The following is a 13,823-nucleotide window of genomic DNA, read 5'->3' as shown; positions in this document are numbered from 1 at the left end:
TGGTCTTTGTTCAGGGTTTTATCAGTGCACACATGCAAAACAGTACAAAACGATTCTTGATACTGTCAAGCATGTAAGCATGTCAAGATGGCTTTTTAAAAATATTATATCTGTTGGTAATGGGGGCAAGAGGAGAAAGGTGCAAATGAAATTATAGCAACCTATGCACCCACAGTGTTACTACTGTAATCTTAAATCGGAGGAGAAATTTGCAAGCACCCCAGTTAGGAGTTAGCTGTATCTCTCCTATATAATGTCCTAGTGGTCAGGTCATATTTTGAACTCCATCTTGGAGTTCCATGTTTCACCCAGGTGGGCATGCTCAAAATCATACATGCACATGTTAATCAATGAGGAATACTGTTGTGTCAATTGTTGGCCCTTAAGAGGCACTTCAGACACTTTATGGATGGCAATTTTCCTTCACGGTGCTAGATGTACTGTGTGTGTGTGTGTGTGTGTGTGTGTGTGTGTGTGTGTGTGTGTTCATATTGCTTTATTTAAAAAAACACACAACTCAAATTAGTGCACAAATAAAATGCATCATATACAATGAAGCAATGACATGCTGCCAAAAAGCACATTTGCAGAAAGTGCTCTTTAAGTCCCAAATCAAGGAAATATTAACAACCTGATTTACAAAAGATGTATAAATTATGATCTGCATGCTATTAGGTTGAGGCAGGAAGTTTTCATTACATTTAGTTTATTATTGAGACCAACATTTGGAGGAATTAAACATTCACTTTATCCTGTGGCTGCTATATCAGTATCTATACCGGTAGTTCCATGATTCATCCCGTTACCTCTGTTTCTCCACAGATGGATGCTGGACAGGCCAAGCACTGGGAGAACCAGAGCACAGTGAATGAGTTCATCTTGTTGGGATACCAGGAATATCCTGCTGTCCTCTTTATTGCCTTCCTGGCCATATACATGGCAATATTACTGGGCAACGGTCTTATTGTGATGGTTACAACACTGGACCCTGCCTTACGTACCCCCATGTACTTCTTCCTGCGCAGTCTCTCAGGACTGGAGATGTGCTACACCTCAGTCACCCTTCCTAAAATGATGGCCAATCTAATCTCAGGGAACCTTTCCATCTCTCTACTAGCCTGTGCCTCACAGATGTTCTTCCTGCTCTTCCTTGGTGCAACCGAGTGCTTCTTGCTAGCAGTCATGGCCTACGACCGCTATCTTGCCATCTGCCTGCCTCTCCGCTACATGACCATCATGAGCCAGAAGATGCGGGTGGGGATGCTGGTCGGCTCCTTTGCCATCAGCCTCCCTGTGCAGATGTTGCAAATTGGGCTCATCTTCTCCTTGCCCTTTTGTGGGCCCAATGAGATTGACCACTTCTTCTGCGACATACCACCAATACTCAGCCTGGCATGTGCTGATCTGTATGCCAACGAGTTGGCTGTGTATGCAGAGAACATCCTCTTTGTTATAGTCCCCTTTTTCCTCATATTGGCCTCCTATATACACATCAGCAGAACTATCCTGCACTTGCCATCAGCCATAGGACGCCAGAAGGCCTTCTCCACTTGCTCGTCCCACCTTACTGTGGTCATTCTCTTTTACGGCTCTGCAACAGTCGTGTACCTGAGGCCCAAGACACCCGACTCTATGAAAGTGGACAAGTTGCTTTCCCTGCTCTACACAGTAATCATTCCCCTCTGCAACCCTCTTATTTACACCCTGAGGAACAGGGAAGTGAAGGCAGCCATTAGGAAGCTATTAGGAAGGAAATAGGTTGGCATGGGCCTCCACTGAATCCACCATCAAAATCTCACCCATACTAATATTTGGCATTTCTTTACTTGTTCAAAGGATTTCATATGCATTAGTCTACAACAACCCTACAAAGTAACTGAGTATTATTTCCCCCTTGTAAAAGATTGGCATGGAGGAGTAGAAGCTGAGACAGAGAGAGAGAAATGGTAAATTCATAGAGTAGGGATGATACATCTGTTTATTTCAGTTCTCTCAGGTTCTCATTTTTCCTATCTTAAATTTCTGCAGCAATTCCCCCCCCCCAAGAAAAATTAAGGAATCCTTGTGAAAATTCTGTTAGTGTGAATTTATCCTGATAAACCCATTGTTTGTTCATATTTTGAAAGTTTGTATTTTTGTAAGCAAGTTAATTTGAATAAATTACTACAGATTATGAGATTTAGATGAGGTAGCATTGTGAATTTTCAACAGAACAATTTTAGATATATATTTGTGGACAAATATATATTTAATTTAAAAGGGGGTTTCTTTCATTTGTTTTTATATACCGTGTTTCTCATATTATAAGACACGTCTTATATTTATTTTTTCCTCAAAAAAACACACTATGGCTTATTTTCAAGGGATGTCTTATTTTTTCCCTCCTCCTCCTCCTGCTGCGGCCGGCATTGCTGCTGCGCCTATCACTATGTCTTATTTTCGGGGTATGGCTTATATTCCTTGAATGCTTAAAAATCCTGCTATGGCTTATTTTATGGGTATGTCTTAAAATATGAGAAACAGGGTATATATTGGTTTTAAGAAATGAACAATGCAGGTGTGTAATAAGCCTTGACCTCTGTGAAGTGAAAAGAGATTTGTAATTGCCTGTCTGCTCCTGAAATGGAAACTGAAATAAAGAAATCTATGATTAAAAATATGAATTTGTAATGTCTGCTTCCGTATTGTTCAGTGTATTTTTTTATTGTAAAAATGAAAAATGTGCCCTCAGAACTGTAAAACTTGGGGCGGGTTATTAGTCATTTTATCGCTCATAAGGTTTATCAGGTCTTTGGAAGGCTAAAAATATAGACTGCTGAAAATCTAGAGAACATCCACACATAAAAGAGAAAGCTAGGAACAATCACATATATCAGTTGCACAGGACCGGCCCACACACACCCATGAGGCAAGATAAGGTGACTGCCTCAAGCAGCAGGATCTTCAGGGGCAGCAGATTTGGCCTCCAGGGAATGGATTGCCTGCTGCTGCCACAGAAGCCACCATGGCAGCAACTGCTGTGCTGTGCTCTATGGAGGGTGGATCTGTCTCCTTCTCCACATCCCTCCCCCATGCCGACTCCACAGTGGTTTCTTAGTGAATAGGAGGTACTGCTGGTCTCCTCTCACCTGTAGGGAGGAAGCAGAAGGGACTGCCCTCTAGGGTATGCTGAGCTCTGTACCTGCCTGATGTGGTTTAGAGTAGGCCCCGCTCTTAGTGAAGAGTGTGTGTGTGTGTGTGTGTGTGTGTGTGCCCTGTTTCTCATATTTTAAGACATACCCATAAAATAAGCCATAGCAGGATTTTTAAGCATTCAAGGAATATAAGCCATACCCTGAAAATAAGACATAGTGATAGGCGCAGCAGCTATGCCGGCCGCGGCAGGAGGAGGAGGAAAATAATAATACATCCCTTGAAAATAAGCCATAGTGTGTTTTTTGAGGAAAAAATAAATATAAGACATGTCTTATAATATGAGAAACACGTGTGTGTGTGTGTGTGTGTGTGTGTGTGTGTGTGTGTGTGTGTGTGATTGTTGGCAAGCTTATGGATATTAAAGAAGAAGAAGAAGAAGAAGAAGAAGAAGAAGAAGAAGAAGAAGAAGAAGAAGAAGAAGAAGAAGAAGAAGAAGAAGAAGAAGAAGAAGAGTTTGGATTTGATATCCCGCTTTATCACTACCCTAAGGAGTCTCAAAGCGGCTAACATTCTTCTTTCCCTTCCTCCCCCACAACAAACACTCTGTGAGGTGAGTGGGGCTGAGAGACTTCAAAGAAGTGTGACTAGCCCAAGGTCACCCAGCAGCTGCATGTGGAGGAGCGGGGAAGCGAACCCGGTTCCCCAGATTACAAGTCTACCGCTCTTAACCACTACACCACACTGGCTCTGTGATGATCCCAGAAACCAGGGGTACCTAATTTGTGGCCCTCTGGTGCTGCTGAACTCTATTTTCCATCAGCTTCAGGAAGCATGGCCAACAGGGGTGATGTTTGTCTCAACATAACGTGGCTAAAGTCCAGAACCCCCCCCCAAACTGGCCTGAATCAGTTTGGGCTGCACTCAAATCTGGTACACAGCCCTATCCAAAACAGTCCCTGCAAACTGAACAAATGCGCAATGAAATGGCAAAATAAATATAAAATAATGCACATTTGGGGCAGAACATTCAACTTTACGTATTCAGCAATGGGGTCCAAACTAGTAGTGGCTAACCAAGATAGAGGGCATGGTGGACTGAAACATCAATTCAGGGTTTCGTGGCAGACAAGAATGGCAAATTGCTTGTGAAGGATTGTTAGGGAAAGCAATGAAATGGTTTGAGAATGAAATTGTTTGGCAGCAGATACAAGGCAGGCAAAAGAAAGCACTCTTTCACACATTGCATAATATATCTATGGAACTCCCTGCCACAGGATGTTGAGGTGGCTATTAGCTTAGCTGGCTTTAACAAGCAGTTATATCTGTTCATGGATGGTAGGGTTTTCAGTGGCTATTGAACATATAACACTGCAACGCTGTGGTCTAAGCACTGAGCCTCTTGGGCTTGCCGATCAGAAGGTTGGTGGTTTGACTCCCCACAACAGGGTGAGCCCCAGTGGCTCTGTCCCAGCTCCTGCCAACCTAGCAGATCGAAAGCATGCCAGTGCAAGTAGATAAATAGGTACCACAGTGGCGGGAAGGTAAATGGCATTTCCATGCCCTCTGGTTTCCGTCTCGGTGTTCCGTTGCAGCAGAAGCGGTTTAGTCCTGCTGGCCACATGACCTGGAAAGCTGTCTGTGGACAAACACCAGCTCCTTTGGTCTGAAAAGCGAGATGAGTGCCGCAACCCCATAGTCGCCTTTGACTGGACATAACCGTCCAGGTGTCCTTTACCTTACCTTTACCTAGTCACTGTGAACCAGTTGCTGGAGGAAGAAACCATTATTGCTTTCAAATCCTGCTGGACTGGGCTGGAAGGGACTTAGGACTGATCCAGTGGGGCTCTTCTGATGCTCTTGATTTAAAATGTACTTCTTTCCCTGCTGTTTACCCAGCGGAGTGAACATATTAATCCCACTGGAATCCTACCACTGCTACAGTTGATGCTGATCTTGGGTTGGGTTGGTGGCAAAGTTAGTTAGCAGCCAACTGCTCTCTGACACTCCCCACATCAGCAACAGGAATTTGGGAGAGCACTGCTTCCCATGCTAAAGCTAAAGGGTGTTAAGAGTCCCCTACTCGGACCCCAGCAAGGGAAATACTGCAGCTTGGCAAGAGCTGCGGACAGCAGAAACGCACCTGCAAAGAAGGTAACTCTCCTCCTGATAGCTTAAGAGTACCATAATTCTATAATAAATTCTCCATAATGATAAATTAGGGGAGGGACATCATTCAGCTGTAGAAATGTTCGCTTGGGTGTCTGATTGTCTGTTTGCTCTCTATCTTTCAGCCTCTTGTTACCAAATATTCAGGTACTTTTCAATGTTCTTGTTCATCATATTTCTGTGGTTCCCAAACTCTTCCCCCCCCCCCCGGCACCACTTGAATGGTCTTGGTGGGCCATTTAATTGTGTGTTTTTTCTGCCCCTTATAGCATTTGTGATGCTTTGTGCTAGATGCTTTGTGTGATCTTTAATCACTTTTGTTGTTCATTTTATTTAATTTATTTGTAATCCAGTAAACACAGTATTGTGTTAAACACAATAAACACATTGTGTTAAAACACAATGAAAAATAAATATGAATTTTTAATGTGGGCGCACCACAGACTGCCTGACAGAAACTTGCAGAGCAATGGAAGTCCCCGTACCACAGTTTTACTTCCTTGTTCATGCAGGAGAGAAAAGCAGATTCATGAAGCCTGTGTAATACAAGGACTACAAGGTTAAGTTGGTAGCAAAAGGACATGGGTTGAAATTCCCTTCTATCCATAAAGTTTCTTGGGTGACTTTGGACCAGTCCTTATCTCTCAAACTAGGGTATACCTCATAGGTTTGTTGTTGGACTAAAATGCAAACATCCTCCGTAGTGCCTTCAGGGCAAGACTTGGTGGCAACGTTTATTTTATTTTATTAATTTACTTACTTGCTGTATTTATGTATTGCCTTTCTGCCAAGGCACCCAACAGAATGAGGAGCCCCCACCCCCACCCCAGCAAAGCAAGGTGGGATAAATTTTGAAGTAATCAAAGGGCCTCCTCCACTGATCATAGAACTCAAGATTTATTGGAGGAGGCAAGCTTTAAGGAACATAGTTCCCTCTGCAGACGTTCTCATTTTATTTTTATTTTATTTTATTCTCACAGCAACCCTGGGCCATTGAGTCAGGAGCCTAAAATTCACACAATTGCACCAATGCATATTTCATGTGCATGAATTTTGAATGAAAGGTGAGATACAAAAATATTTGCTATTAATGGAGAGAGAAAGCAGGGAATTTTAGGCTACGGAGTCCACGCAGCTAAACATGATTAAAAACAAACAAACCAGTCCGTCTTCTAAGAATACACTACAATACAGTTTTCAGAAGACGTTTAAAAGAGCGCAAGGAAATCAGACATTTCCCCCTTTTAACCTGCATTCAGGAAACGTAAAAAAAAATTAAAAAATTATCCAGGCTTGTGACCAAATATTTTGTGTAGCTGACCGTAGATTACAATGCTGCTTTGAATTCTGTTACACAACATTTTTATTGTTGTGAGTTACCCTGGGCTCTCTTTGGGGAGGAAGGGTGAGTTAGAATTTGAAATAATTAATAAATAAGTGTCAAATATGCAGTTGCAGAAGCCCTGTCCTCTTTTGCACCTGACCACCCTGCTCTGGATCACCTTGAACCCTAATCCACAACAATTGCATGAGCTACTTTTAATCCTTCTTCAATCACATATATCCATCTTCTTTTTCTGTTTCACTCTTCCTCCCTGTTTTTGTTCTTCTCTCCCACTTTTTTGCATTTCTTCTATTCCCCTGCCACACACTCACAGTGCAATCGTACATGTCTACTCAGGAGTAAGCTCCATTGGGTTCAATCACACCTACAGTGTCGGTTTTAGGGTGATTTGGGCAGTCGTTCCCCACACACACACACACACACACACACACACAGGGCACAGAACTAAGAGGGTGCAAAATTGAGAAGATCCATAATTGAGAAGATCCATTTTTTGGGCACCAGATTTTGGCCTTGCAAAGGGCACCATGTTATGAAAGATTACCAAAGTCTGCCTCTGGTCGACTTTACCATTTACTCTTGGGTAAATGGGTTGTTTTGCCCTTGGTTGTTGGATTATTTCTCCCCTCCTCAACAAATTGTCATTGCAAAGGACAGAGGATCTCTATCCAGTGTCTAGGGGGAGGATACGGGCACTTTTACCCTTTGTCAACCCAGCACTGTCGCCCTGATCCACATCCAGAAACTGGACCTGAGACTCACAAATGCCTCACTTGCCTCTGCAGATGGATGCTGAGCAGGCCAGACGCTGGAAGAACCAAAGCACAGTGAAGGAATTCATCTTGCTGGGATACCAAGGACACCCTGTCCTCCTTTTTTCTGCCTTCCTGACCATCTACCTGGCCATATTACTGGGCAATGGACTTATTGTGGTGGTGACAACGCGGGACCCTGCTCTTCATACCCCCATGTATTTCTTCTTGCGCAGCCTCTCAGGGTTAGAGATCTGCTACACTTCAGTCACCCTTCCAAAAATGATGGCCAATCTTATCTTAGGGGACCTCTCTATCTCACTGGTAGCCTGCGCTGCACAAATGTTCTTTATGCTCTTCCTGGGTGTCACAGAATGCCTCCTGCTAGTGGCCATGGCCTACGACCGCTATCTTGCCATCTGCCTGCCTCTCCACTACATGACCATCATGAGCCATAAGGTGCGGGTGGGGATGGTGGTCAGTTCCTTTGCCATCAGCCTCGTGGTGCACTTGTTGCAAATTGGGTTTGTCTTCTCCTTGCCGTTTTGTGGGCCCAATGAGATCGACCACTTCTTCTGCGACATACCACCCATACTTCGCCTGGCATGTGCCGACCTGTATGCCAACGAGTTGGCTGTGTATGCAGAGAACATCCTCGTGGTGGTGCTCCCCTTTTTCCTCATAGTGGCCTCCTATGCCCGCATCACCAGAACCATCCTGCGCATGCCATCAGGCACAGGACGCCAGAAGGCCTTCTCTACTTGCTCGTCCCACCTGATTGTGGTCAGCCTCTTCTATGGCTCAGGGATGCTTGTGTACTTGCACCCGCAGACAGGGGAGTCCCTGAAAGTTGACAAGTTCCTCTCTCTATTCTACACGGTCATCATCCCCCTTTGCAATCCCCTCATCTACACTCTCAGGAACAGGGAGGTGAAGGTTGCCCTCACTAAACTGTTGTGCAGGAAAAGTGCTTTTGAGGTGGGCACAGGGTAAGCAACTTTCATCCATTTCTTAAACCTTTAAAATAATCCCTATCTCCCAAAACTCAGATTGCCTTTTAGGGGATGCTGTAAGTCTCCCTGGGTGTATCCAACTAAGTCCTACTACGAGTAGACTCATTGAGATCAGTAGACCCAAGTAAGTCATTTCCATTAATTTCATTGTGTCTCCTCTGAGAAGGACTAACCATTATTACAACCACCTGTCTTGAACCTTGCCACAAACTAATTGTCCCAAAAGGGTGTTGTTCTTTATAGGAAGAAAACCAGAATGTATAACTAAAGTTTCAGGGAACTCTTATTTACTTACATGCCTGGCTCTTTTTGTCTTCTGCTCTGCTCCCCTGAATAAATGATTTTTTGATTAAACTAATTTTGGATTTGCACTAGGATGTTCAGAGGTTCCTCCCTACATCATGCTGATATGGCTATAGCACATTTGGGGACGGGGCTTTGGGAAAGGTAGAGGGCACTGGGAAACTCCCTTCCCAATATAAGTGTGTGAACCCAACTATCTGGCCTACTACATGTTTAGAAAACTGTTGTGGGGTTTCCTGTTTAGGGAAGCTTTTAATGTCTGATGGATTTCTGTATTTTAGAATTTCTGTTTTTTTGGAAGCCGCCCAGAGTGGCTGGGGGAACCCGGCCAGATGGGCGGGGTATAAATAATAAATTATTATTATTATTATTATTATTATTATTATTATTATTATTATTATTATTATATCAAAGGCAAAGAATAAGGGCTTGCTGAGAATGCTCACACACACTGTGGATGTATATATTTGTCAATTTCAGTTTCTCTCAGTTTCTTCTTTTTCCAATCAAGTTCAATTTCAAAATCAGTTGGCAATGTCTTTGTTTAGAAATTCCATTGAAAATCCATACACATTTTTCATCTTATTTCTAATATATAGATTTTTGTAAGAGGTTTTGTCCAATTCACACATATTTCAAGCAATTTCCTCTAATGTGCATTTTTGTGCATCAGAACACGCCTGGGGGTAACACAGCCCCCGGGATGAGACAAACCTCTCCGGATGTCTTCCTAATGCAGCACAGCCTGGGATGTCCATAAATCTTCAATCCCGGCATGCACCAGTGAAACATATCAGAAGACTATGTGCATGCTCACTCAGCAGAGTATAGCAGAAACGAAGTGGAGCTTTGGTGTGTGCATTCTAAGTATTTATTAAGCAATATATACAGGACAAAGCAATCATGGCGACTCTCTCCTTTCTTCTCCAAGAGAGAGAGAGAGAAAAGACAAAAGTACAATAGAGCGGAAGAGATAAGACTGACTTCCGTTCTCACACTTTCCAAGCCTGGAAAGTAAACACAGACATGTGATGTAACAATCACATATCCAGCAACGGAGGAGTGAAATGCTGACAATTATATGCACTGTATTATATGCACTCTATATGCACACACTCCCCTAAAATGCACTTTTTGATATTTTGTTGTTGTTGGAGAACTGCATTGCAAAATTCAGAGAAGTGCCAACGTTGAAGGATAGCAGTGTTGCAGTTCATGTATTGGTTCAGGAAGTGTGAAATGGGCACATTCAAATGAATTTCTCCCTGGTCCATACCACTGGGACCAGTACAGGGCACACGCCACGCTGCCTTATAACAATTCTGCCAGGAATCCTCTGGGGATATTCACATTTCTAATATCTTAACATCACATTTGAGGCCTGGGTGGGACATCCAGTCTCCATAACAACAGAGCCAGCCCTATGATCACACTATGATTCATGCTAAGTTGGTGCAGAATAGTGATTCTGCCTGTGGACCATGGGACCAAACACCTAGGATTTTTACATCCCTACATGTTCTCAACACAAGCTGTATTTCCAATATTTAGCGTGATTAGCACATTTGCTCCTATGGGACTCCCCACAGCCACCTTCCTCTTCCATCCTGCACATGAATGGCAACTCTACATATACCTTGGGAAAGTGTGGTTGCTAGGCAAGGACACAGGTAGAGGTTTCCTACCCTGGTTCTTGCAGGAGAAACTAACCCAGTGCTTAGCACAGCGGCACCTCAGCTGCACAGCAGGTAAATGTTCTTCCTTCCCTAATGCCAATTCAGTAGTGTTAGTTAGGGAACACACCTCTAGGGAAGAGAACGCAAATCAGGTTGGTAAGTATAATGGATGTGGAAATAGAAAATGTAGCCAAGATAGTAGATGGTGGAGCTGAAGTTTAGTTGAGTTACATGTTGAAATGCGGAGGAGAGCTTTGCAAGAAAGGTGAAGCAGCCAGAGCACCAAGGAATGATTACCTGAAACAATTTATGTTGCTCGTTGACATAAGATCACTTTTGAATGTATTCAGCTCTTCAGGATCCAAATCATCCTTGCATTGTGAGGAGGTAAGGTGAGGTGATTGCTTCTAGGGAGTTTGGGAATTTAGGACTCTTTCACTGTTTTGTGGGTGGGATTCAAGGCATTCTGGCAACTTCAGCCTGTCACTCAATTTCATCAGTTAAAACTTTGCCAGCAAGGTAAGTTCATTTTAAGTGAAGATGAGCTGCCTCTTATCTTTACGAACCTATTGCCAATCATTTTCATTGCATGAACCAACTCTGTATGTTATCAGAGAAGTCCTGTCTTCTGGAATCTAACCTAGGGATGGAGAACGTGTGGCTCTCCATACATTGCTGGACACTAGTTCCCAACATTTCTGACCATTGGTCATGCTGGCTGGGGCTGATGTGAGCTAGAGCCCAACAAAATCTGAAGGAATGGGGGTGGTGGGGGTGGGAGACAGAATTCAATTCATTTTGTATTCATGGGCAAACGTACATGCTTCTCACTTTCCCAAAAAATACATGAGCCAAAACAGTTATCCTTCAATATTCACACTTTTCCAAATTTTGCAAGGCAGTCCTCTACCAAAGTAATACGTACAAAAATCTATATACTGGGGTAAAGTGTACATAATAATCATATATTAGTGAAACAAGCATACAAAATTGTATTCCATTACACCTAATAGCTTTGAAGAAGTGTATATCAGGGGAAATTGAATACAAAATGTGCATGTTTGGTGAAAATTCCCCTTAAAATGCTGATGAATTTTCATGAGATTGATAGGTGATAGATAGATAGATAGATAGATAGATAGATAGATAAGAAGTGAATTTAAGATTGGGAAAATGAAACCGTGAGAAACAAAATTTGGCAGTTTTACCCATCTCTAGCCACAGGGTCCCCTTTCCTGATTTCAATAAAGAAAAAACAGGGTAGTTTTTTAAAGGGCTGGTTGTGTTGCATTGCCAGCTGAAACATTCGGTATGAGCATCACTCACCCCCTTTCTTGTTAGAAATATAGTGACCCCATCTTAGGATTCTTCCCACAATCCATCATCAATCATCCCAATTTAAGAACACCTAGAGCTAGAGCTAGGTCACTGAATCTAGAGGTCATCTTTGCCAGTGACAAATGCAACTGTCCTGTGAATCTTTCATTCTTATGGGAGAAAACCAAGTGCATTGGAATGGGGGAAACTGAGATCAGCTGAAGTAATTAACCATGTGAGAGTGGTTTCTTTCCATCCCATCCCTGGCATAATTCTTTCATTTAAATTGAGCTGTCAGCAAAGAAGTGTGCAGGTGTGAGTAGATGTGCCTTTCTTCTTTTTTCTAAAAGACAAGCACTTACTACTAGAAAACGTCCTGAAGCCAGAAGTTTCGTCCGGCCATTAAATTGTGGACACTGGAGTTTATGGAAGGTTGAACCTCCCATATTCTTACCACCTCAAAAATGAAAGGCAGATTGGGCAGAGTGAGGTCTCAGTACTTGGCCATGATCCTCCTGCCACATCAAAAATATTAAGATCCTACTGCTCTATTAATTCAGTAAGTGGCAGCAGCTATACTGTAAGTTGTTTTTGGTATATTTTAGGATAGAGTTTGCATCCAAGTGGTAAGTCTCAGGCAATCCTAAAGCCTTTTTATATTGACTTTTGACACATCAGGGTAAAGAGAAGGATAAGGAGACCAGGGCATGTCAGATTCAGCTAGTAGCATACTCTAGGCAAGCATATGTATTTGTCTGTGTTTGCATGAAAGACAGCCTGGAGAGAGTGAGATCCTCATCTCATTTCAGAATACGGCAGCCTCCCAGCATACATATCTTGCCTCTGTTCTTCTGTAGATGGATGCGGACCTGGCCAGACACTGGGGGAACCAGAGCGCTGTGACTGAGTTTGTCTTGCTGGGATACCATAAGTACCCGGCTCTCCTCTTCTTCACCTTCCTGACTGTCTATCTGACTATCCTACTAGGCAACGGTCTGATCATGGCAGTGACAACATGGGACCCTTCCCTTCAAACTCCAATGTACTTTTTTCTGAGAAGCTTATCGGGGCTAGAGTTGTGTTACACTTCTGTCACTCTTCCCAAGATGATGGCCAGCCTGGCCACTGGGCAGCGCTCCATTTCTATTCCAGCCTGTGCCTCACAGATGTTTTTCCTGCTTTTTCTGGGTGGGACTGAGTGCTTCCTACTGGCGGCCATGGCCTATGACCGCTATCTTGCCATTTGCCTGCCTCTCCGCTACATGACAATCATGAGCCATAAAGTCCGGGTGGGGCTGGTGATTGGCTCATTTGCCCTCAGTCTCCCAATGCAACTGGTGCAAATCGGACTCATCTTCTCCCTACCTTTCTGTGGTCCCAGTGAGATGGACCACTTCTTCTGTGACATCCCACCAGTACTCAGTCTGGCATGTGCGGATCTCTACGCCAATGAGTTGACAAGCTATATTGAGGATGTGGTCTTTGTTGTGGGACCATTTGTAGTCATCCTGGCTTCCTATGTGTACATCACCAGGGCTATACTGCGCATGCCATCAGCCACAGGACGCCAGAAGGCTTTTTCCACCTGTTCATCTCACGTAACAGTTGTCTGTCTCTTCTATGGCTCTGCAACACTTGTGTACTTCCTCCCCAAGACCCCTGACTCTGTGAAGATCGACAAGTTCCTCTCTCTTTTCTACACGGTCATCATTCCCCTTTGCAACCCTCTCATCTACACTCTGAGGAACAGGGAGGTGAAGGCTGCCCTCCATAGGATCTTTAACAGCAGATGGCAGTTTAAAGTAGGCATGGAGATCAGCTGAATATCTTTCAGTCTGTGTAAAACTGGCAGATACTTGTTATATAATCTTTTCGGTCATGACCCCTTCATTATCTCTGGAGTTTTCACACCCAGGATGTGTGCAGAAACTCTTAAGTTCATTTTTACATTTTCCACTCATCTCAGCTTCTCAGTTATAGCCTTCTTCTTTTACTTTTCCAGTACAGCAGCATCTGCAGGGCAACAGGTTTCCCAGTCTTGCCCCAATAGGTATAAATAAGATATATATTGGAAGCTGAACACCTTAAAGGTAAAGGGGCCCCTGACCATTAGGTC

The 13,823-nt window shown here is 43.4% G+C and overlaps 3 protein-coding genes across 3 annotated transcripts; all 3 read left to right on the top strand.

Annotated features, from left to right (window-relative positions):
- Positions 1–822: 822 nt before the first annotated feature.
- LOC118094154 (olfactory receptor 10A7-like) lies at positions 823–1,758 on the top strand. Its single transcript, XM_035134206.3, has one exon. It carries the CDS (start codon positions 823–825, stop codon positions 1,756–1,758), a length of 936 nt encoding a protein of 311 aa, XP_034990097.1.
- Positions 1,759–7,410: 5,652 nt separating this feature from the next.
- On the top strand, positions 7,411–8,391 carry LOC118094651 (olfactory receptor 10AG1-like). The gene has a single exon (XM_035135204.2). The coding sequence runs from the start codon at positions 7,411–7,413 to the stop codon at positions 8,389–8,391; it is 981 nt and encodes a 326-aa protein (XP_034991095.2).
- A 4,173-nt stretch (positions 8,392–12,564) lies between these two features.
- On the top strand, positions 12,565–13,530 carry LOC118094652 (olfactory receptor 10AG1-like). Its single transcript, XM_035135205.1, has one exon. It carries the CDS (start codon positions 12,565–12,567, stop codon positions 13,528–13,530), a length of 966 nt encoding a protein of 321 aa, XP_034991096.1.
- Positions 13,531–13,823: the final 293 nt, after the last annotated feature.

The sequence above is a fragment of the Zootoca vivipara genome, chromosome 12, assembly GCF_965207765.1.
Source record: "Zootoca vivipara chromosome 12, rZooViv2.hap1.1, whole genome shotgun sequence".
NCBI classification, from domain to species: domain Eukaryota; kingdom Metazoa; phylum Chordata; class Lepidosauria; order Squamata; family Lacertidae; genus Zootoca; species Zootoca vivipara.
This window is presented reverse-complemented; position numbering and strand designations above follow the sequence as displayed.

What these genes read in the sequence shown, in the direction of transcription:
- LOC118094154 (XM_035134206.3), top strand. Translation starts at nt 823, where the DNA reads ATGGATGCTGGACAGGCCAAGCACTGGGAGAACCAGAGCACAGTGAAT.
- LOC118094651 (XM_035135204.2), top strand. Translation starts at nt 7,411, where the DNA reads ATGCCTCACTTGCCTCTGCAGATGGATGCTGAGCAGGCCAGACGCTGG.
- LOC118094652 (XM_035135205.1), top strand. Translation starts at nt 12,565, where the DNA reads ATGGATGCGGACCTGGCCAGACACTGGGGGAACCAGAGCGCTGTGACT.